Source organism: Vitis riparia, chromosome 4 (assembly GCF_004353265.1).
Source record: "Vitis riparia cultivar Riparia Gloire de Montpellier isolate 1030 chromosome 4, EGFV_Vit.rip_1.0, whole genome shotgun sequence".
Classification (NCBI taxonomy): Eukaryota; Viridiplantae; Streptophyta; class Magnoliopsida; order Vitales; family Vitaceae; genus Vitis; species Vitis riparia.
The window spans coordinates 21,864,600-21,887,708 of record NC_048434.1 but is presented as its reverse complement, the minus strand read 5'-3'; the positions used below and the strand labels follow the sequence as shown (position 1 = coordinate 21,887,708).

Here is a 23,109-nt window from a genome sequence, read left to right as displayed (position 1 = left end):
AATCACATACCCTTTGGATCACCTAAGGTGACACACTATCTCAATCCATGAGATGTCATGGTACCTATATTGAGAATAATTGTTGTTACCAGCCTTTGTCAACAATGACCGAATCCATAGGGATATATGACTACTTTAGGGTTTCACCCATAGATCAAAGTCTCATGTTGACTTTGACAAAGACTTGATATCTTTTCATAAGAGTCCATGCGGTATAGTAACTAGGTGAATCATGATAATTGATAACTTTATGTCATGATTGATTATAGATAATGTCTAATGTGCATCACACACGCTAGTGCCTTATAGGAAAGCCATCTTGACGCCCAAGACAAACCATCCCTCTAATAAGGAGATAGTATACTAAAGTCTCAAATGGATTGTTCAAATCTATGAACCAACTGTGGATAACTCATCACTCTGCAAGGAACCCATGACTTGGATCTTTTGTGCAACTTCTAATACATTCAAGTTATGTACAATGCAAGTGATGTGAAAGGTGTATACTCAAATACCCAATTAATGCAAATAAGATAATAAAGGGAAACCAATAAACATAAATAAATAAATTTATAATGAATCTCTATCTGTTACATCATATCATGTTTTTCAGGGCTTAATCTTAATAACCATTAGATGGAAGACTCATTAAGCTTTCAAGGTCTCTACAACAACATGATTTGGATTTGGTTACCCTAGGTAAAGTGTGAAAATGAAAATTTATATACTTTCATTGAACCTAGGATCATAGTAGAATGTTCCCTAAACGTTAGGCACCAAATCCTTTAATAAGAAGGGATTCTATCATAGCCTTTTTGACCACTAAATTACTAGTAGTACAAGATAATCAAGAAAATGATAGGATGACAATGAGAATGAGAATGAGAATACTGACATACCCTCTAATTGAGGTTTAAAACCCTTTTATATGTTATGCATAACCATGGTTAGATGATCTAACCAGTATTAGGTGGTTGGGACCTTATTTTAACATATGGTTCATAATTGAGTGATTAGAGCTATTACTAAATGGTCTTAACATTATTTAGATTATCGAGTTAATCCATTATGATAATGTAACCATGGTATGAGAGGAGTTATATGACTTTTCTAACTAAAATGGAGTTAAAGTCGTTGTCCATTATAGTAAGCATGCCACCCTCTAAAGTTGGACAAATTGTCTATCAATGAGGAGATTTGGGTTGTCCTAAAGGCTTGTAATTAGGCTTAGTGCACTCTAAATAAGTTGGTCTAAATAGCCTGCCTTAGAAAGCCACTCAATGAAACTTTTATCTCACTCGAACGAATGGTCTCACGTAAAGGTCATACTTCAGTGGAAAATGATCTCAATGGTTTTGGTTTTCCTAAGGTGAGGTTGCTAAAATGGAATTTAGTTTGGCTATTACCTTGAAGTTGAGCCTCGTATGAAAGGGCATGTTGAGTGAATGAAATGGTATACCTTTACACCCATTTGCAAGTGTTTAATTGTTTATGATTAACATATTTTTTTTAGAATATAAACATGTTAATGGCATTTCTATCCAAGCTCTCATGGAAAAACAATTATTTTTTTGGATAAATAATAAAATCATTTTTTTTTTATATTACAAGTATTCTGAAAAAATATTATTTGTTTAGGAAAATGTTAGGATGTCATTGGCACCTACCAAATTTGTCATCCTAATCTTCAAAAATACATGATGAAACATAGGTCACTAGATAATGGTACAAACAATGAGACTAAGGAACAAAACAATAGGTTGAGTTGGAGTATAAAGTGGACCTAATTGTGCATATCATCATGATTGGTCATGTTTTTCAACATTAATGAAACACATTTGTTTAATACGTGACCAAATAAATATTTTTTTTAGTATTAATAGATTATTAAAAAAATGAAAATCTATATTAATAAAAATGTACACAAATCAAAATTCATTGATGACCAAAAAAGATTCTTCTTAAATGTTAGTTAAAACGATAGAGAGAAGGAAAGAGAATTTACAAAAAGAAAAAAATATTGTTATTACGTAAATATTTTATGTGTAACATTAGTATTTTATTATTTTTAATTCTTAGTATCTTCTTAGAGGATCCTTTCAAGTGTTTAATATTTTTATAAATTTTAATTAATTTCCTATGGATTTTTTAATTAAAATTTTTATTGATATTTTTTATTTTTGAATCTTTGATGCGTTTTTTTTTTAAACGTGAAAATGGTTTTTATTTTTTATTTTTTATTTTTATCGTCAGCGAAAGAGTTTCCGGATTAGTTGTCAACTCAAGTCGCAGGTAGAGAGGAAGCCCATTTTCAGTAGTAGTCATTTAAACTCCTGCCTCTCCTATCTTCGCACCGCCCACCATGGACGAAACGCCGTCGTATCCTCCCATCGAGCCCACTGATTTCGATCTCATCGTCGTAGGAACCGGACTTCCCCAATCCGTCATCGCGGCCGCCGCTTCCTCTGCCGGTAAATCAGTCCTCCATCTTGACAGCAACTCATTCTATGGCAGCCACTTCTCCTCTCTCAATCTCGACGAGTTCTCATCGTTCCTCACTTCTCAATCCGCCGCATACTCCTCTCATCCCAACCCTCCATCTTCCGTCGCCGCAGATGCCGCCGAGTATGTCGCCCTGGATCTCAAGACACGTCCTATGTATTGTGACGTCGAAATCACTTCCCACAGTTCGGATCCTCTCGAGCATTCTAGAAAGTTCAACCTAGATGTGTCGGGACCTAGGGTGTTGTTCTGCGCCGATGCAGCCGTCGACCTCATGTTGAAATCCGGCGCAAGCCAGTATTTAGAATTCAAGAGCATCGATGCGAGTTTTGTGTGCGATGCCGATGGCCGGTTCGCGACCGTGCCCGATTCAAGAGCTGCGATATTCAAAGATCGGAGTCTCTCGCTGACGGAGAAGAATCAGTTAATGAGGTTCTTCAAGCTTATTCAGGGACACTTAGCTGCTTCAGACGAGGCTGAGAATGATTCGAATGCGAGGATCTCGGAGGACGATTTAGAGAGTCCCTTTGTTGAGTTTTTGAACAAAATGCGGTTGCCGCCCAAGATTAAATCGTACAGATCGCATCGCCCTTCTCTATCTGTTAGTGAGAGTTCTTTGGCTTGTTCCAGTTTCTTATACTTGCAAATTGCTCCCTTTCTTCTGATTTTCAGGAAATTAGAAGATCATGTTTCAATTTTTTTCTGTTAATTTTTTTTTCCTGATTTGAAACGTAGTTTTATGCTAATTCACTTCTCGGAATATATAAAATGCAGTTGAAAACAATGAGAGATGTATCTTTGAAGTATTTCAAGTTTTTGAAACACACAGAACACATGCGTTTTAATTCTTAGTATATATAGAAAATCTTTTCTGGTTGAGTTTTTGTTCCCTCAACAAATTTCTGTTTGAAGTTTCAAATCAGCATATCCAGAGATATGGTCAGTGAGTACTTTCTTGAAAGTGGGTATTTTTCTATAAAAAATGTTCTTTTTCTCCTATGATTCAAAGTTCCAATTTCTTCAAGATAAGGGAAAATGAATTGTGATAATAATTGACTCCTGAAGTTTTTTTCTTTAACATTTTGGCTATTAATTATGGATGTTATTCCTGTCATATTAGCTTCTGTTTATGTTTCTGAATATATTTTTGTAATATTTGGTGCTCTTGAGTTTCATGAGTAACACGTAATTTTTCCTCTTGTAGGATGATCCTATATGCACTAGCCATGGCCGATTATGATCAAGACAGCATAGAGGTTTGTAAAGATGGACTCAACACAAAAATTGGCATTGATCGTTTGGCTCTTTACCACTCATCAGTTGGCAGGTAAATCTCATGTTTTCTGGTTTATACTTTAATAATTATTGTGTATATATATAAATCCCACTTAGTATGTTTAACTGTTGCTTATGATATAAATTTAAGAACAGTGTTTTAATATGTTTAAGATGATTCTGATCTTGCTATCATGCATTTGGAGGTTTTGATTTTTTGCATAAATGCCCTTGTGAAGAATATAAAAGACATTGGTATGTATTGAAGGGAAATTAAATATTTTCTAGGGTGAAAGGAATAGGAAAAGAAAAAAATTGCATAGAGTAATTCCTTCCCAAATAACAAATATAAAAATTTTAGTTCTAAATTTTGTGTCTTTCATTTTCCAGGCCAAGGTTTTAATGATTAGAAACTCCAAAGCAGTAGTATTTATGTGCTTAAATTTCTGAAATTTCCTGAATGGTTAAGTATTTTCATACATTAATGCTTTGATTTCTGAAATTCAACTATTATGATAGGAAAAGCAAGAACTTTAAACCCATTTCTGCAGTCATTGTGAAGTAATAGGCGAAATGTTGGAAAATATGAGAGTCATGGTTACAAGTGATGACAGACAGCCATGGCTAATTGTGGATTCTAATTTCCAAGTATGTTTGCATTGTGAACTAATTTGTCAAATTTTGAGTACCCTAAGCAGGTGCTGCAAGTGCTTATTGGTAAATAATAGTTTTTGTTGTTTCCTACAAAGCATGTGTTTAAAGTCATGTGCTTGCATTTCTGCAATTCAAGGGTTATGACATAATAGTTACAGTTCAAATGGAGGAGGAAAAGATAAGGAAAAATTTAGGCCCTAGGTTTATTGTTATAGTCCTCACAAAATAATGGGCAAAACATGGTATATATAGGACTTGTAGTTGATTTATTTCTGTAGTGAACCTACAGGGATATGCTGAAAGAAGTGGGGCTGTTTAACTTCATGCAATAAGATGCTATGGGAGAAAAGTTTCTTGATATTGAAGATTTATTTATTCAACTGATGAGATATGTGTGGTGTTTCCTTCTTCTTTTTTTTCCCTTCTCTCCTTTGCGGCCAGGGCAGGCGGCAGGTGTGTGTGGATGTAGGTTTTGATGCAGGAGAATTCTTTGGATTAATCTTCAAAGTCCATCTCTATAAATCTCAAAATATTAGGAAGCTAGTTTCAATTTCAAATAAAAATGTAGACATTGTTTGTATTTTGGATGGAGTTTAGGGTCAACCTGAATCAGTTGAGATGTGCTAATTGTTCAAGGCACATGTGGTTGGTAAGGTATATGCATTTAGTTTTCAACAAGAAAAAATGGTGCTTGATTTGGACTTCCCTATGGGGAAATATTTTCAAATAATGTAGAGGTGTCAAGCTGGTTGTATTAGCTCTATGTGAAAGTAATGTTAGTCATGTCCAGCAGAGGCTTTGTCTCAGTTGAGTATATTTAAGCCTTATTCATAGCTGATAATACATGCCCAACTAACTATTTAATAAGTTTCCAAGTCCCTAACTTCCTCTTAAGTAATTTTTGGGTCAAAAGTCTGTTGAGTTTTTCCATCTTTGCTTGAAGCTTGGTCTCATTATTAGTAAGTTGCTTTGGAGATACTTATGGTATGAGGCTTGTTCCAGGCACTCTCTATTTGAAGTCTTGCTCATATATCAGAGAAAGGATAACCGTTTGGATTGTTTTCATAGGATTTTGAGCCTTTAACTTGTTACTGTAGGGTTTTTTCTTGTTCATTTTTCTTAACCCTTGGCTGGATTTCTTGTGGGTGGCATGCTGATTCAACTAAAAGAAAAATTGATTCCTTTCTTCAAGTGGAATGAATAGAGATAGAATTAGACTGGTTCCTGAATGCCTTTCTGGATATTCCTCAATGTCCTAGCTCTATTCATGAAATGTGAAAAATGAAATTGAAGAATTTCTTGGGAAGCCTACAAGGTTGTATCCATTTTGTTATCACTCACAGTACCTCCTTTTCCATCTTCTGTCATTGTAGAGGGTGGGTTTGGGGGTGTTGTAGAGTAGAGGACACTAAAGATTCAAGATTGAATGTGAGAAATGGCATGGATATTTGTATGGTTCAACAATGTCGTTCAAGATGGAAAAAAATTTATGGAACACCTAATGAAACAATGTATGGAATTTAGTTGCTTTTGTGCTTTGATGTCTTACATTTTTTATGAAGGCGTATTGATGCTTTCTAAGACTGACTCAACACTTGTGGGCTTGGGTCTTTTAAGAAAGCAATTTCATTAATTTGCAAAAAATCTATTCATTAAGGTTCTTGTCACTTTCAGGTTTCCAAATGCACTTGGGGCTCTAATATATCCTATTTATGGCCAAGGGGAACTTACACAAGCCTTTTGTCGCCGTGCTGCTGTTAAGGGTTGCATATACGTGAGTTTCAATTATTTCTACTTAGAGGCTGATTTTCAATTCATATTACCTTCTACTTTCTCTTTTATGACACTTCATGATTGAAGATAGGGTTCAATGGCCCATACTTGTCTAATCATATTTTGTATGTATATTTACTTTTGCTTTGCTTGATTTGTTTAATTTAGATGTTAAAACACAAAAGCTGTAGCAAAAAGTAGTTTTAGGAACTTGACAAAATGCTATAGACATCCTTGTAACCTTGTATTGTTGCTTTTGGCTGTATCATTATGTGGTTTATTTAACTTTAAATTCTTAAAAATGATTTTTCCTAAATTCTTTAACTGAAAGATGGAGACTTGCTAAGCAGAAGTTACTTTTTCTGATCATTGCACTGATTTTGTTACTCCTTTTGTGACATGGTACTCTTGCTCTACTGTTGCAAGTACAGCATGTGAATTCATCTCTTTTGGCTCTTGTTATCATCCCTCTCTTATCCAACATCTAATTAAGCCAACTCAGTGGATATTGCTTCTTGCACATTTGCTACACATTCTACAACTATGAACAGGGCCAGATGGGCTTGTAGAAACATCTTTCTAGATTAGGTTGGTGGAATTGGGTCAATAAATTTTTTTTCTAAAATTTTTTATTTTTTATGTGATCTTTTTTTTTTGTTTTTATATAAATGACTGTCTTTTCAAGTTTCTTGTTAAAACCTTTTAGTGCAATTATTGAAAATTTAAAACGTTTTTAAGTGACATTTGGGATACAAAAAATATTAAAACCATGAGATATTTGAAATGTTCTTATATTCTTTTTAATTCTTTTAAATATTTTGTGAACTTTTTTTCTTTAGTAATTTTTCTTTGTAATATAGAAATTATGGGGTCAAATGTATATAATTTTTCATAAAAATGATAACTCATCTTTGCTAAAATTTGATTATTTTTGTTGTCCTAAGTGTCATTTGTCATATGTACCATTTTGCAAATTTGGATTTTTTTTATAAAGTAGTTCTACAATATTTTACTAAAACTAAATAATTTGATATATGATATGTTTGTGCTTCAATATTTTTTTTTGTACCTCACAGAATTATGTTTAAAAGTGTCTTGTCGATTGATTGATTAATATCCAAAAATGAAGACTTGTTCAAGACAGTTATAAATATATTAAATGGAAATGTTATCAATTAAAATTATTAATCCAATTTTTTTGTTTAACAATAACATTGTTAATTCCCTTTTTGTTTTTAATTTCTTAATTTTGAAAATTGCTGGCCTGCCCACACATCAACCCAATGAAAAGGCAAATTTGTGGCTATGCCACTCAGTATAGCAATAGAATTTTCCTTAATTAAAAGCTAAATTTGGAAGGTGAAATCCTTTCTGTAATTCTGTATTCTAGAAAATGTAGGTTTATTTGATTTTATATTAATTCCACTGGTTCTCCTCTTGCTTTGTTGATGAGTTCAGCTATTGATGTTATAGCTCAGTATTTGGAATTCGTTCTTTCTAATAGTGCAATTAATAACTTCTGATTGTGCTATAAGAAAATCAAAGGCTATAGTACTTATCTACTCTCAAAACTTCTATCATGCAGGTTTTGCGAATGCCAGTGATTGCTCTGCTTATGGAAAAGGTGGGAAAATATATTTGGTTTATAAATTATATAGAATGCTTACTAGACGTGATTTGAAATTTTGCAGGAAAGCGGGCATTGTAAAGGTGTCAGACTGGCTTCTGGTCAGGATATATTCAGCCAAAAGTTATTGGTGGATCCATCCTTCGTAGTACCAGTGCCGGTTGCTCCTTCTCAACCTGATTGTATGCCAGAAAGTTCTCAAGTTATCAATCTGGTAGATGCTAAACAGAAGGTGGCTAGGGGAATATGCATTATGAAGAGTTCCTTAAAGCCAGATGTGTCGAACTTTGTGTTTGTGTATCCTCCTAGATGTAAGATTAATGTCCTATTCTATGTACTTACCTGGTTGAAAAAATAAATTTTGACTATGATTATTCTTCTCTCTAGCTTTGTACCCTGAGCAGGTCATGGCAATCCGAGCTGTCCAGATAGGTAGTAATTTAGGTGTTTGTCCTTCAGGCATGTAAGTTCTGTCCTCTATTCTAGTCCCATCTCTTATGGTGCCATCATGTTTTTGGATTGAGCAACTATGCCTAGAAGTAGAATAATTTTGTTTGTTGATATGTTTCACTTTCTTGTTGTTCAGGTTTGTGTTGTATCTTTCTACACTGTGTAATGATGCCACTCAGGGGAAGGAGTTACTGCAGGCAGCCATAAAGTCTCTTTTCACTCTGCCAGTTTCTGGAAATCCTGAAAATAGTTCTTCAGTTCACAGTGAGAACATGGAAGAAGTGAAACCCACATTACTTTGGAGTGCCTTGTATACTCAGGAGCTGGTTATGGTGTGCTTCTCATCTTGAACTGTTTACATTATCATACAAAATTTCCTTGTCTGTTGTTTATTTTTTGTTTATTGAAAGTTACCTTGATATTGGTCACATTTTTGTCCCTTGTGGGGCTGTTAGTTTGAAGGCCATTTAAGGGAGATGATGAATTGTGATGTCATGGGTACACCAGGCCTGAGGGTTCTTATTTGATAGTTCATCCTTATTATCAAGGGAAAAATCCATATTTTTTAAAAGTATTTTCTATATTCATTCTCTATATTGATTTTGACTTGAGAGTGATACCAAAGTAGGTGATAAAGTAGTTAAAAGACATGGAAATAAGGGTAGCTTTTCAAAACTTTTGCCTAGACAAGGTATGCTTTCTTTGCAAGATGGAAGACTTGTTGATATGGTTTTTAACCCACTAAGAGTACTGTCATGAATGAATGGAATACCTACTTGATAATGGCTATCTAGCACCTTTTGATAAGAGGCATGAACAAGAGGCTTCAATAAAACTTGTGTTTTATGAATTATCATATTTTTAATCTCGTAAAATGTATCATGTATTGTTTTTCTATTTTTCTGCATCATATATCATAAGTTTTTTTATGTAGTGAAAAATAAATAGGAAAAATATGTATATGTGTTTATATCTGTTGAAAGTTTGAAGTATAAAGTAATATATAACAAAATATATAAAAGATAGTAGGATCTAAAGAGTGGGTTGTTGCTCAAGGTGGGGTTGGTCAAGGATTTGTGGGTGAGGGTGTTGGGCCTTCCTTTGCATATGTGGAGTTGGGAGGTGTTTAAGAAAATAGGGGACTGTGGTGGAGGTTTTGTTGTCGTGGATCAAGACACTGCTCGTATGTTCAATCTGCAATGGGCAAGGATCTTGGTTAAATCAGTTGGGAGAGTTTTGCCTGGGGTGTTGCATGTGGTAGTAGGCAATGCCAGTTTCTCCTTTTAGTTGTGGTGGGAAGCGCCACCTTGTTTTTCGCTAGTAGTGCCGAGAAGTTGTAGCATTGAGCATGGTGAGTTGGAGGTTAGGGATGATGTGATGGGTGGCTCACATGCCAACATAGGTGTGGGAAAGAAAGCACAACCTTTGCTGTCTGTGGATGTGGACGTGCCATGTTCGTACATGAAACAGAATACAGGTGAGGGTGTAGTTGAGAATGCTGTAGAAGGAGGGGATGTTCTATGTGGCGATGAGAGGGAGATAGCTGATGAAGGAAGGATGTGTTTGGTTGAGACGGGTTTCAAAAGTGACTTTGATGGGCTGGGTTTTGGGTCTCAGTTTATGGGTTGTTAGGGGGTGGGGGAGGCCCAAGGCTCAAAAGACATGGACCTGGCTCTGTTGGAGTCAGATGTTGCAGGGGGGATTTTTTAAGTTTGGGCTGAGCCCTAATTTCTTTAAGATTTAAAAAAAGAGTGGCCTCAAGGAAGGGATGCCCTTGTGGGGTTATAGATAGAGGTTTTGTGGGTTTGTTAAGGCTTCTTGCTTTTGAAGAGGCTTGAGCATTGGTGCAAGAGGGTGGTGATGATATGACAGCTGAGAGGCGGGAAGGGGGGGCACGGTTGGGCAATGGTGGAGAGGTGTGAGACATCCCCAATGCCAATGTCGGGGCCTTCTAGTGTTGCGTCCTTGGATAAAGCCCTTGTGGCAGTAGAAAGGTGTGAGAGGAGCAAAGAAGGTGCACTGAAGAAGAGAACAAACCCTTTCTTAGTGACAATGGTGGATTCATGAGTAGCAATCGCTAATGAAGTTCTCATGGTGGAGGTGAACAAACATCCTTGGCCTCCTTTGTTCTCTTCCTCGGGCCTACAACCCCTGGTTGTCAACCTTTAAAGATGTTGTCTCAAGATGGGTCTTTGCTAGAGTTTTCAAGGAAGGTAGTGAAGGGGTCTTCAAATAAGTTGTTGGAGTCTAGGGTTGACAAGGTGGATTCTCTTAGGGACTTGGATTGGGAGGTGTGGCAAAGGGGAAGGATTTAGTGAGTTTTCCCAATGGTTTTATTGAGTTCAATAACTATTTGGGGATGCCGGTTGCGGGTTTCAAAAAGGAAATCAATTCTCTTCTCAAGAAATTGGATTCGAAAAAAGGGCGTGGGGTTAAGGTGTTAGGGGGAAGGATAAAACCCTTGGCTTCTTCTCGGTTTGAGAGGGAAATTCGAAAGCTCGAGTGCTCAGTCAATTACAATAACTCTCCATCCACTATAAAGGGAAAGAGGAAGGGTGCGGGGACTTAATAGAAGGGGTCACAGTCGGTCTTTAGAGGTTTTTGTTCCTAGAAAGGGGGTTTTTTTATTGGGGTTGGGTGGCCAATTGTTTTTTTTTTTTTTTTTTTTTTCTCCTTTTAAGATTCTGCTAGGGACTTTCTAGCCTCCATGGGGGTTGGGTGTTGGTAAGGAGGTGGGTATTAGTTTTTCTCGTTTCTTCTTGTGCTTGCCTTTTGGCCATATTTGTATACTCCGTGTGTACTTTGTTGTGCCTTTAATATATTCCGCTTATTTACAAAAAAAAGGATCTAAAAGGTTAAACTATATCATATCATATGAAAACATTGAAAATTAAAGTTTTGATGAGTTCAAGTTAACAAAATATGACTTTAGTATATAGATTCATCATATAATCCTCAAAACTAAACTTCTTTAATTTTTAGCTTTGATTTTTAGTTCCAAATTCTAGTAGGCATATGTGCTTATTGTGTTGATTGATTGATTGATTGATATATTTATTCCTTCCCCATTGAAAAAGAAATAAAAAAGAGCTAATATATTAAGTAAAAATTTGTATCCATTAATCACCATCATTTTCAATGCTAACATTCAAAATATTCAAATGAAAATTCTTCAATATTCATTGTAAAAATAAACTTACTTGACTTCTAGTTTAACATTTGACAACAAGAATGTAACTTTTTATATAAGATTATTTTACCTATTTCTCCGTTTTATGTTCAAGTTTTAATCTTTTAGTACATTTTCAACAATTAATATAATAAGTTCTTTTAACAAGAAAAACTAATTTGAATGTTCTTAAGAATGATAGAAAATAGTTGATGTGTGTATCTTTGTGTTGTTATATCACGTATCTTGTCGTGTATTGTATATATATATATATATATATATGTATCGTTAGATACGCTTTAAGATAAGATATGGATTGCAATATGTATCGATTTCCATACAAAATGTATCGTAAGTTTTTAGTAACTATGTGAATTATATGAAGAGCGAATCCAAGGGTATTTGAACCCACAGCATTTGTGAAAAAGCAGTATATTAGATAGAAGAATGGAAGATCTTTTTAAAAACTTGTAATAATATGAAAGCCTTATATCTTGAAATTAATTTATCAAGTTGACGATACAATCCATGGACTTTCCAATGGATATTATGCACTTGTTACACAATGATCCCTTTGAGGAAGGGCCAAGCAAGTGGGACAAACAGAATGAGAAATGTAGGTTGAGCTCTAGGGGGATTTTGGCTTTGTTCATATTTATAAATCTGATTATGTTGGAGCTTGCCAGGAAGTACTTGGTATTGCGATCATTGAGGAACAATGAATGTAGAAATGTTTGTAAAACATTGTTCTGTTATAGATTGTATAAGATATTATTCACTGATCTTGCTAGATTTGAAGTTCTTGCTGCAGAAATCTGTGACTGCTAGTAGGTATAACCATTTTATAATTTTTATCATATTCCATTAGAATTTGAGCTTCCAATATGACAAATCCTGCAATATACTTGAGCCTATGGTTTGACTTGTTACCCTTGATGTCATTCTAATAGAACCTTTGGTCTATTCAGGGTTCATTTGAATCTATCAGCTCCACCTCCATGCCAGATGGGAATCTGAATTACAATGTTCTTTTAGATGCAACGGTAAAGGTAATTATTTTCTAATTGACCTCTATTATAGAACTAATTGCTGGTTTAGCTATGAATCACTTCTCAACATTGCTTTATGTTACTTATATCAGGAAATTCATCCTGTTTTCTAGATAAACCTCCTACAATGTGTTGTTCAAGATGAAAAGAGAATATAAAATAAGTAAAGAATCCTGTACACGATTTTGCTTTGAATAATTTTCATGTTTTCCACTTTGCTATTTGTATAACACCATTGTCTGTGTGGTTTTGATATCTATGTCTTTCCTTATCATTAGTTCTCTTATTCCATTCTTGTTTTCTTGTTATTTTCTTCAAATTGAAAGTTTGTCTAATAGAAATGGATACTTGCACTGTCTTCTTGAGGTTTCTAATTTAAGATGCATATATGAATGTTTGTGTATCGGCATGGGTGGCACACCAGATGCGCTAAGCTTCTTTATTGGATTGCCACAATCATCTTATTTTTCCTTTTCCTAATGGTTTAGCCAAAACACACCAGAAATAAATAGGAGTTATTTATTTGATTGATATTTTTTGCTAGAGTTAAAAGTAAATGTTCAAACAGAACTTGTTTTTTGTGTTTAGTGTTGAAAATGTAAGTGGATTTTGGATTGACTTGTCTTTCTCTGAATTGTGGTATAACTTTTTGAAATGGGATCTTCAGTAGAGTCTTTAATGCCTTGTTTTCCCCAGGTTTCAGTGTCCAAGGGTGGTTTTGGTGTTTATGTTCAAATTTTAGAAATTAAGCTGAGGGATACAATTGATTTCTTCTGAGTAGTATCAATGGTTTGAAGAAGAGACTGGACCAGGCTGGCTGGTTGAACCTCTGTGAGCACCAACCAGTCTGCTGTCTGATTGCTATAAGCTGAGAAACCTCTCCATTTACAAAATCATTTACTTTAGTTAAGTTCTCTGGCCTAAAATGGTTGAATCATAAATCGTTTGAATCAATGCCAGGTTAACATGACAATGTCGATATATCTAAACCGAATCCTTTTTTCTTCCTTTTCAACTTGATTTTTCCAATATGTTTTGAGGTTTCTACCCTTGCTAGTTTCCCTACAACCTCTATTTTGATATCCCTTTAGTGTTTTTCCTTTCTTTTTGGATTCAACTATAGACTGCTTGATTAACTGTTCATTTCGAAGACAATGAGCAGGATACTGTGTACCTGAAAACTTCAATTTGTTCTTGAAAAAGCTTCTAGTAGCAAAGAATATAAGAATGCTGTATCTAGTAATTTTGTCATGTTTATCGTCTATTGATCAACTTCAAAATCAAATATGAGCAAAGTGCTGTCTGACAGCATTAATGTGTTGGAAGGGTTGAGTTTTAGTCAGTAAAATCTTAACTTAGTGAGGTTTATAGAATTGAAAAACATATGTTCTAGCTGTTCTTTTTTCTTTCTTTTTCTTAAAGGAGGAGAGGGGAGGGGTTCCGGAGTTTCACTAGCAATTCAGTTTCTAATTTTTTGGACTAGTTGCTTTCTTTAGCCCAGTTGTGCTCTTGAATGGACCCAATTGTCATGGAAAGTTTTTTCAAGATTGGTTAAATTCAATTCATGGCTACTGGTCTATCCTAATTTTTTATTTTTTATTTTTTATTTTTAAAAATGAAAATCGATTTATTGTGACTGGAAATAAATTTTGTCATTCACATCTGGCTGCAATTGTGACCTTCCTTATGTTGCATCTAGACTGACAACCTTGACTGCCTCTGTATATGATCCAAGAAAGCCCTTACAAACAGAGTCCTGGCCCCTTTCCCTAGTCTTTCAAAATTTGGCAAGGAAATCTTTGCCACTTTAATCTCTTCAATTTTGGTGTACAATTCATTTCACCTAGAGTATCAAGAATGCTCTCCTTTTCTTTGCATCTTGGAGTGCCTTCATTTCTGCATTCACTTTCCCCTGTACTTCCAATTGTGCAATCCTCTGAGATGCTGCCTCCATGACTGCCTGCCAAATAGCTTTCTCCTTTTAAGCAATTTCTGGTGCTGCTTCCTCTGCCAGTCAATCCTCTTCTGTTCTTTCATCTTCAATTTTCTAGTAACACAGATCCACTCCTACCCTAGTAAAATGGTACATTAAATTTTAATTATCATACTAATACAGGAAGCAGATGTCCTTAGGACCCTTCCTTACAAGCTGTACTGTACATGCCCATTTTTCTTGAGTTTCCGTTTAATATAGATGAGCAGAAATTGTTAGTGGAAGTTATTTAGGAGAAAACCTTTTTATCAGAAATAGAAAAATTATGCTTGGAAGTTCAGAAAGTGTTGGACTACAATAGTCCAGGACACTGCATCCTTTTTATTTAAGAAAATTTGGAAAAGAATATGTCCATGAAAACAGATTATTAACCAGATGTTTAAATCATGTATGGATATGATGAACTACGGACTGTCATGGTGTCCAATGGACTATCTGTTCGTTAAATTGATCTTTTGATTTTGTGTTTTTGGCTCACATCATATAGTTTTTCTGTTTTTAGAAACATAAAGCAGATATATTCAAAAAATTCATCCACCTGGGTCCCGTCTGTTAACAAACGAGAAACATTTGAAACTGATTAAAGTTTTGATGAACTATGTCACTTATATCCTAAAATATATTAAAACACCTGAAAGGTAATTTCTAAAGATTCTTAAAGTCGCAAGAAGGATCTTTCACATTCTAAGCTCGTAATCATAGATGTAGAGACTTAATTTTATTGCTATTCAGAATCATCATCACATCTCAGAGTGCTGACTAGAATTTTGCCCCTCTGCTTGTACTTGACAGCTATTTCACCAGATGTATCCCCAGGAAGAATTCTTTCCAGAGACAACCTCACCTGAGAATGTTGAGGATGATGACGGTGTTAGTCTAGAGTCCTAATAACGAGTCTCCTGGTGTCCTCTGGTCTATCTAACTGAGGGCATCAAACCATCAGCAATTCCTCCAGTGCAGAGTGTTTTGGCTCTGGATGTTGCAAAGCTTGTGATTCTACCATTGTACATTAGAAAGATAATTCCTATTTATTAGTTCACATGCTACGGCACTATATTTTCTCTTGGTTGTATTATGAATTTCAGAAATGTATTAAAAGGATTGTAGGACATTGGCACCTCAGCTTTGATTATTCAGTTCTTGTTGAAACATCTGCACAACCAATAACGGCATAGATGTTTAAAAGCAGAAACCATACAATCATTTTAGTTGAGAGTGGTGCCTGTTGTGCCTGGTGTGCCTGGTGTGCCTGTTGTTGGGTTGGCTTCTGTTATGTCTTTCTTGTTAATGTAGGTACCGCCCTCTGAATTAAGCAAGGGGCTAGTTGCTTGAACTGTTTGATTTGGCATTTAGACTCGACCTTGTGGAGTTGTGTCAGGTTATTGCTATTTACACGACAGAAGACCTTTTGCATGTAGGTGTTTAACGAAATGGCTTCATTTATCAATAAAATGGTTCATTTTTAATTAATATATTCTTGAGGGTGAATTTTTCCTTGGGAGTATTGATAATTTAACATTAATATATTAAAATCCATCATAAAACCAAAATATTAAAAGAATATTTTAATAAATAAATTAAATTAAATTATTTCATTTAAATTTTTTATCAAAAAAAATATAAAATCATCGTAATAATTTTCTTAATAAGTTTTTATTTATTTATATCATTGATAAAATTTATATATATATATATATATCATCGTTTATTTACATTGAATACATTTGAATTAAATATATTATATTTTAAATATTAAATATATTTTCAAGTTAGACATGTTATTATCAATGTCATAATATTATGGGAATAGTGAGTTTTGACTCACTAATTTAAAAATATATAAAAAAAGAAATCTCAACTTTTATAAATCAGTTTTATCTTTATCAATTTAAAAATATTTTAAAATACATGTATTTTTTTATAAGTTAAATAATTATTGCTTAAAATGACCTCTTATTTGTGAGGTTAATAACACTCATAATTTCTTTTACAGTGAAAACTTATTTGAGATCAATAAAATAAGAAATTTTAAAAATTAAAAATATAATTAAAACTAAAAAAACTTTAAAGTTTAAAATATAAAAATATAGTGGAAAATATATATTCGAGAAAGAGTTAGAAATACAATGAGAGTTAATATTTTATTTTTTTGGTTTTAATTATATTTAATTTTTAAGTATTTTAGTTTTAATTGTATTTTCAATTTAATTTAATTTAATTTTATTGTTGATGTCAACTAACAAAATTTTTATTCAATTTTATTAAAAAAAAATGAGAAGATGAGTGGATTTATATAATTCAGGATATAAAATTATTATTAATTAGAGAATTTTTCCAAAATAATTTGTATATCATATTATATAATAAAAAAATTATAATATATTTATTTGTAAGATACTTTTATTAAATCAAAATGATAAATTAATTTTTTGATAATTTTATTTAATATTATCAAATAAAAGGGTATTTTAGGAAATAATTATAAAAATGTATGTATTTTAAAATATTTTTAAATGGGTGAAAATAAAACTGATTTATAAAAATTGAGGTTTTTCTTTCTAATTTTTTTCAAATTAGTGAGTCAAAACCTATTTTTCTCTAAAATTATTATCAAATAATATTTAATGTAACTTAATAATAAATGTACACTTACAAAATTCATTTTTTTTTAATTGATACGCATTATATTATCATTGAATATGATAAATTATATATATATATATATATATATATATATATTCAACAAAATAATTTCAAAATGTCCATTATTACTCCTATCGCTTTTTAGATTTTCATTACATTTTCATGAGTTTTAATCAATTTTCGTTTCATCAATAAATGTCTATCAATATATCTCGATATATCCATAAAATCGAGTTATAGATAAATCCATCAAAATTGATATTTTAATCCTGAATCGCAATATCTATGACATCATAAATTAGAATAGTGCATGAAAAAATATTTTATGGCAACTAATTGATGAAATATCATGTCTGTCTATGCTCTACACCTCAATGACTTATGCATGAATGAAATACGTATACTCATGTCAGACAGAAAAATAGATACCAACTTTCCTACTTTGGGGATGTTTGAATGCAGTGATGTAAAAATTACACCAAAAATGTAACAAGATATTGGAAATTATTTTTTGATAATTCAAAACTTTATTTGGTACTGTAGTCACAAAAAATTTGAATAGATGGGACCCTGGTTACTTGATCTGAGCTTCCATATGGTCCTTTTACTATTAACAATCAACGCTAACATGCCAAGAACCAGCACTATTGACGTGTTTATTCAATATGTTCAATTCACCTAAAATCTCCCTCATATCATGGTGTGAAAAATCACCCACCGAGAATTGATGAACCTGCTCTCTGAATATCAACCAGCTGCTTCCTGGATCTTTCTTCACTCCGATCTCCACCATTCTCTGCCTCAACTTAAAAGCTTGTTCCCATTTTCCCTCTCCTGAGTAGAGGTTGGAGAGAAGAACATATGACGCATGATCATTAGGATCCAGTTCCATTAGCTTCTTTGCAGATTTTTCTGCAATTTCTGCATTCCCATAATTCCTACAGGCACTTAGTAATGTTCTCCATGCCTGCTCTTTTCCATCATTCTGTATGATTTGGTATGCTTCCTCAAGCCTTCCAGCACGGCCCAATACATCAACCAGGCATGAATAATGCTCAGATTCTGGCTTAATGTTATATTTTTTATGCATCAAGTCAAAGAAAAATAAACTCTCTTCCACCAAACCTGCATGGCTACAGGCTGATAGAGCAGCTAAGAAAGAGATTTGGTTGGGAACTAAGCTCATCTTTTCCATTTCTTTGAATAATTCTATTGCCTCGAGAGCTTTTCCATGATGTGCAAATCCAGATATCAGTGCATTGAACGTTGCTTTATTTGGGTCTTCTTGTTCATCGAAGGCTTTCTTGGATTCTTCCATGAACCCACATTTCGCATACATATCTATGATAGAGCTCCCTACATAGACATCTCCATCAAAACCGAGCTTGATAACAAAAGAATGGAACTGTTTACCCACATCTATAGCTGCAAGTTCTGAGCAAGCTGCAATGCACAATGGAAGGCTAAAACTGGTTACATAGACCCCATCTGCTAACATCTCCTTGCAAAGGCTCAGGGCTTCCAGTTCAAAACCATTCTGTTGATAACATCCAATTATAGAACTCCATGAAATTGCATCTCTATGAACTATGTCAATGAAAGCTTTATATGCATCATCAACATCCCCGCATTTGGAATACATGTTGATTACAGCATTACAAATAAGAGTTTCACAACTTAGGCTTGATTTCATTATCATTGTATGAATCTGAATGCCTGTTATTAGACCTGTTTGATTCTGACATGATTTTAGAACGGCAATTATAGTGGCTCCATCTGGTTTCAATGCAGGGGTTTGACAAAGTTCTCGGAAAATTTTGATGCAGTGGTAAGAAGATTCCTCCTCCATTTGAGCATAACCCAGGATCATTGAATTCCAAGCCACAATATCTTTATCATCAATCCTTCTGAACAACTTATGTGCTTCACAAATTTCATTGCAATCTGAATAAAGAGTAAGTAGAGCACTGGCTACAAAACAATCACTGTGGTAGCCATTTTTTATCATCTGACTATGAACTTGAACTCCTGTTTCTAAGTCTCCAATCTCAGCACAAGCTTTCAGGGTACTTGACAATGCATGTTGGTCAGGTTTCATGCCTTGTCTACACATATCCCTAAACAAACAAACAGCTTCGTCTCCACTGCCATTCCTTGCATAACCAGAGATGATTGAGCTCCAAACAAAACTATCTTTCCACTCCATTGAATTCAGAATTTTTCGACCCCACTCCATATTCCCACACTTTCCATATGCATCCACTAAAGCACTGCCCACCACTACATCAACTTCGGTTCCAAGTTTTAAGGCAAGCCCATGAATTTGCTGAACCTCTCCCAGCAAACAACAACACTTGAGCAAACTTGTAAGCGTGAAATCATTGGGTTTCAACCCATCAAGCACCCACATCTCCGAAAGCAATCGAAAAACTTCACTAACATCACCAATTTGAGAAAACCCAGAAATCATAACATTCCATATAACAGAGTCCCTCCTAAACAACCCACTAAAAACACAACATGCATCCTCAAGGCTACCCCCAATTTTGAAGTACATATCCACAAGTGAACTCCCTGCAAATTCATCTGTCTCAAGCCCCAAACGAATGATCAACCCATGAACTTGTAAACCCAAATCAAGAGACGCAGTACCTATACAGGCCCGAACCACAACCGAAAAAGTGAACTGGTTCGGTCTAGCACCAGATTCAAGCATTTCTTTGAACAGATTGAGTGCTTTAAGGTAGAACCCATGATGAACGAGAGCTGAAATCATGGACGTCCATGTAACAACATTCTTGTGAGGCATTTGATCGAACATAAGGCGTGCATTATAAAAATCACCATACTTTGAGTAGAAACTCAACACAGTATTTGCCACGTAGATTTCCGAGATTGCTTCTGAGATCAACAGCTTTGCGTGGATTTGTTTACACTCTCTAATCGATTTGGGTTTTGAATGTTTTCGTAGTAACAACGAAAAAGATTCGACAAATGTGGTGTCAGCATCACTGTGAAGAGCCCGGTTCAAGAATCCGACCATCGATCGCCGGAGCGGTCTCATCAGACGGTTAAGATTCAATTCTCTATCGCGAAAGCAATTCTCAACGGCTCATTTTGGCGGACTCGATCGTGTAGTGGCATTTTCGTTAATTTGGGTGCAAACTGGGGTTAAAAGACTATTATGGGTGTAAGGTGGGGTTAATTGACTGTTTGGTAGGGAGTGTAGGGACCAAAACTATTGGAAGAATTACATTCGCATCTACCAAATATTTCTATACACCCACATACTTAAATCTCATCAATCCATCCACCTAAATTTTTTATATATACCTAAAGTACCCTCGTGGTTCTTCTTTTCTACACCTATCTTCTTCTTTCTTTCCTCATCTCATTTTTCCTCTTTTCAATAAGCCATAGGAGAAAATGTGATGGTTAGGGGTAAAATCATAATTTAAAGAAAAACAATAAATTAAATAAATTTAATAAAAGCATAAAAATCTTTTATTATAGATTTTTCTTATTTTCACTTATCAAAAAACCCTTTTAGACGGAGATTTAGAGAGATTAAATAACATAAGACAATGTACAACTAAAGAATTAAAGGTTTAAGATTGAAGATAAATTTTCATTTTCGGATAAGATTTTAACCTTTAAATTCATTAATTAATTTTTAACCGTTCTGAAATTCTTGAGAAGATTTTGACTTATATTAGGGTTTGTTTACATAATTTTTTAGATTAAAAAAATTGGAAATTTGTAAATATAGGTAGAGTTATTGATCAAGATTGAAAAGAAAAAAAAATCTAAATATTCAATTAAGTATATCTAAAATAATAATATTAATAATAACAATAATAATAATAATAAGAGGTCTTGTGGCTATGTATTTGGGTGGGAGTTTGGAAGATTGGAAGACAAAAAAAAAAAAAAAGGTTAACAAAATAAAATAGTTTAAAGAAATTTAGTTTAATTAAATGAGGAAAGAGATATAAATTCCTAATACCGAATTTGGTAAGAATATGAGTTTTATAAAAATTTGAAAACTCACTAATATAAATTATTATTGTTTAAGAAGTTGGATATAATATTAGGGTTAATAATATTAATATAGAAAATTATTAGGATTGTAAATTTATAATTTTAAATAAAATAGTTAATAGTAATAGTTATTTGTCTTTTTTTATTAGGTGAAGAGTAAATTATTTAGGATTAATTCTCTAAGGTTTTTGAGTGTTTTTTTTAAAGTAAAAGAAAATTAATACAGATTTTGTAAAATAAAGTATTTCTTTTTATATGTTATTTTGAATTATGAAAAATTTTATTTTTATTTTTATGTATGGATCAAATATATGTTTTGTATGAAAATGTCTTCTAGCATTTTCTTTGTTTATAAAAAAAATAAAAAATTGTGAAAATATGATGTTTTGTTTTACAAGTTTAAATTAATGAAATAAAATATTTGACTCTAGTTTATATGTCCTTACTTGACGGGTTATAATTGTTGACATTTTTAGTTATAGTCAATAAGTTACAATAGTTGACTTTATGACGCTAATTGACGGATTATAATTGTTAACTTTATAACTTTAGTCAACATGTTATAATTGTTAACCTTTAGTTTTATCCATCTTGAAAGAAAAAAATTTGAGGCTAAGACTCATTTGTGAAGTCTCACCTAATTGAACTCCATTTGTTATTTCATAACTAAAATAAATATTTGAATGTAATTGATTTGGTTTTGATATGAAATTATTTTGACATAAAAATGAAAATGCTTGGTTGAAAAGTTTTGAATATATTAATATGTTGAAGTTAAAAGTTTTTATAAAAATTATTATATGTTATATTTATAATTTAAAATATTTGATTTATGAAACTGTATTAATATTGGTACAATATGTTCGAGCGAAGAACAATGGTTAGGTTTGAGAATTTTTTTAGGATTTTGATTTAAATTTTATTTTAGATATTTTTTAGATGTTAAAATTTAATTTTCGTTGAAATTTTATAGAGTTGTTTGGACAATAACATTTTAGTTGATGTGTTAGTTTTAAAGTTGAGAATTTGAGATTATAAAATTTATTTATTTTAAAACTTTGAATTTGAGATATGAAATGACCATCATACCCTTAAATTGGGTTTTAGGACATGACACAAAATCTTCTCTATAAAGCTTATTTGTCAATAAAAAAGTATTTGGAATAAAGTTCAAAGCTAATTTCTTATGCATTTGTTAAATCCACGAGGTAATATCATATTTGATATATATAAATGTATTCCGTAACTTATTATTTATTTAAATTTTGAGAAATATTTATTATAAAAATAATTTAAAAATCATAAGAAATAATTTAGAAGTGATTGAGTAGTAAAAACTTTTTAAAAAGTGGACAAAAATTAGAAAAAAAATATTTTCGTGGTGTTGGAACATCAAAGAAGGTTTTGAAGTATTGAGTGTTGGACATCGGTCACGTCAGAGTTGATAAAATTACCCTTAAGAGAACAAACTATTTTGCACTTACAAATTCATAACACACGTGTCTTCCTCTTCTTATATTTTTCTCCGTCCAACCTTAGCTTGGACAAAATTTCTGTTGTTGGAGTAATTGATGTTAAAATATGGTTGTTGAATTTTTTTTTTTTGTTATCTACTTCTAGACATTTAACCATTTACTCATTTACTAGTCAATGTCCAAATATTGCAAATCAATCCATACAAACAATAAAATGATATCGAAAATTAGTATTTTTTCTCTAAATTTTTATAAAAATAATCAAAATGAGGTTTTTTCAGGGTTAAATTCGTTCACCTTTTTTAAAATATTGACTAAATAAGTCTGATCGTCATAAGTTTAAAACTTTATTAAATATTTTTCTTAATTTGAGAGATCGGGATGTTAGTGAAAATAAAAAATAAAAATAATAGGAAATATATTTATTATAATAATTGAATAAAATTAACTATTTTTTA

The 23,109-nt window shown here is 32.9% G+C and overlaps 2 protein-coding genes across 2 annotated transcripts; one reads left to right on the top strand and one right to left on the bottom strand.

Moving 5' to 3' along the window:
- Positions 1-2,313: 2,313 nt before the first annotated feature.
- LOC117912945 (rab escort protein 1) lies at positions 2,314-15,724 on the top strand. The gene is made up of 9 exons (XM_034827760.1): positions 2,314-3,075; positions 3,707-3,829; positions 6,106-6,205; positions 7,790-7,828; positions 7,896-8,142; positions 8,219-8,294; positions 8,418-8,613; positions 12,419-12,499; positions 15,285-15,724. The coding sequence occupies exons 1-9, from the start codon at positions 2,363-2,365 to the stop codon at positions 15,378-15,380; spliced, it is 1,671 nt and encodes a 556-aa protein (XP_034683651.1). The 5' UTR covers positions 2,314-2,362; the 3' UTR covers positions 15,381-15,724.
- A 1,954-nt stretch (positions 15,725-17,678) lies between these two features.
- Positions 17,679-20,295, bottom strand: LOC117912490 (pentatricopeptide repeat-containing protein At2g33680-like). Its single transcript, XM_034827081.1, has one exon. The coding sequence runs from the start codon at positions 20,197-20,199 to the stop codon at positions 17,746-17,748; it is 2,454 nt and encodes an 817-aa protein (XP_034682972.1). The 5' UTR covers positions 20,200-20,295; the 3' UTR covers positions 17,679-17,745.
- Positions 20,296-23,109: the final 2,814 nt, after the last annotated feature.

Bases quoted from the DNA above. Each gene is read 5' to 3' on its own strand.
- LOC117912945 (XM_034827760.1), top strand. From the start codon at position 2,363: ATGGACGAAACGCCGTCGTATCCTCCCATCGAGCCCACTGATTTCGAT. The intron at 7,829-7,895 runs GTGGGAAAATAT...GAAATTTTGCAG, and splicing joins TTGCTCTGCTTATGGAAAAG to GAAAGCGGGCATTGTAAAGG. The intron at 8,614-12,418 runs GTGTGCTTCTCA...TGGTCTATTCAG, and splicing joins ATACTCAGGAGCTGGTTATG to GGTTCATTTGAATCTATCAG.
- LOC117912490 (XM_034827081.1), bottom strand. From the start codon at position 20,199: ATGAGACCGCTCCGGCGATCGATGGTCGGATTCTTGAACCGGGCTCTT.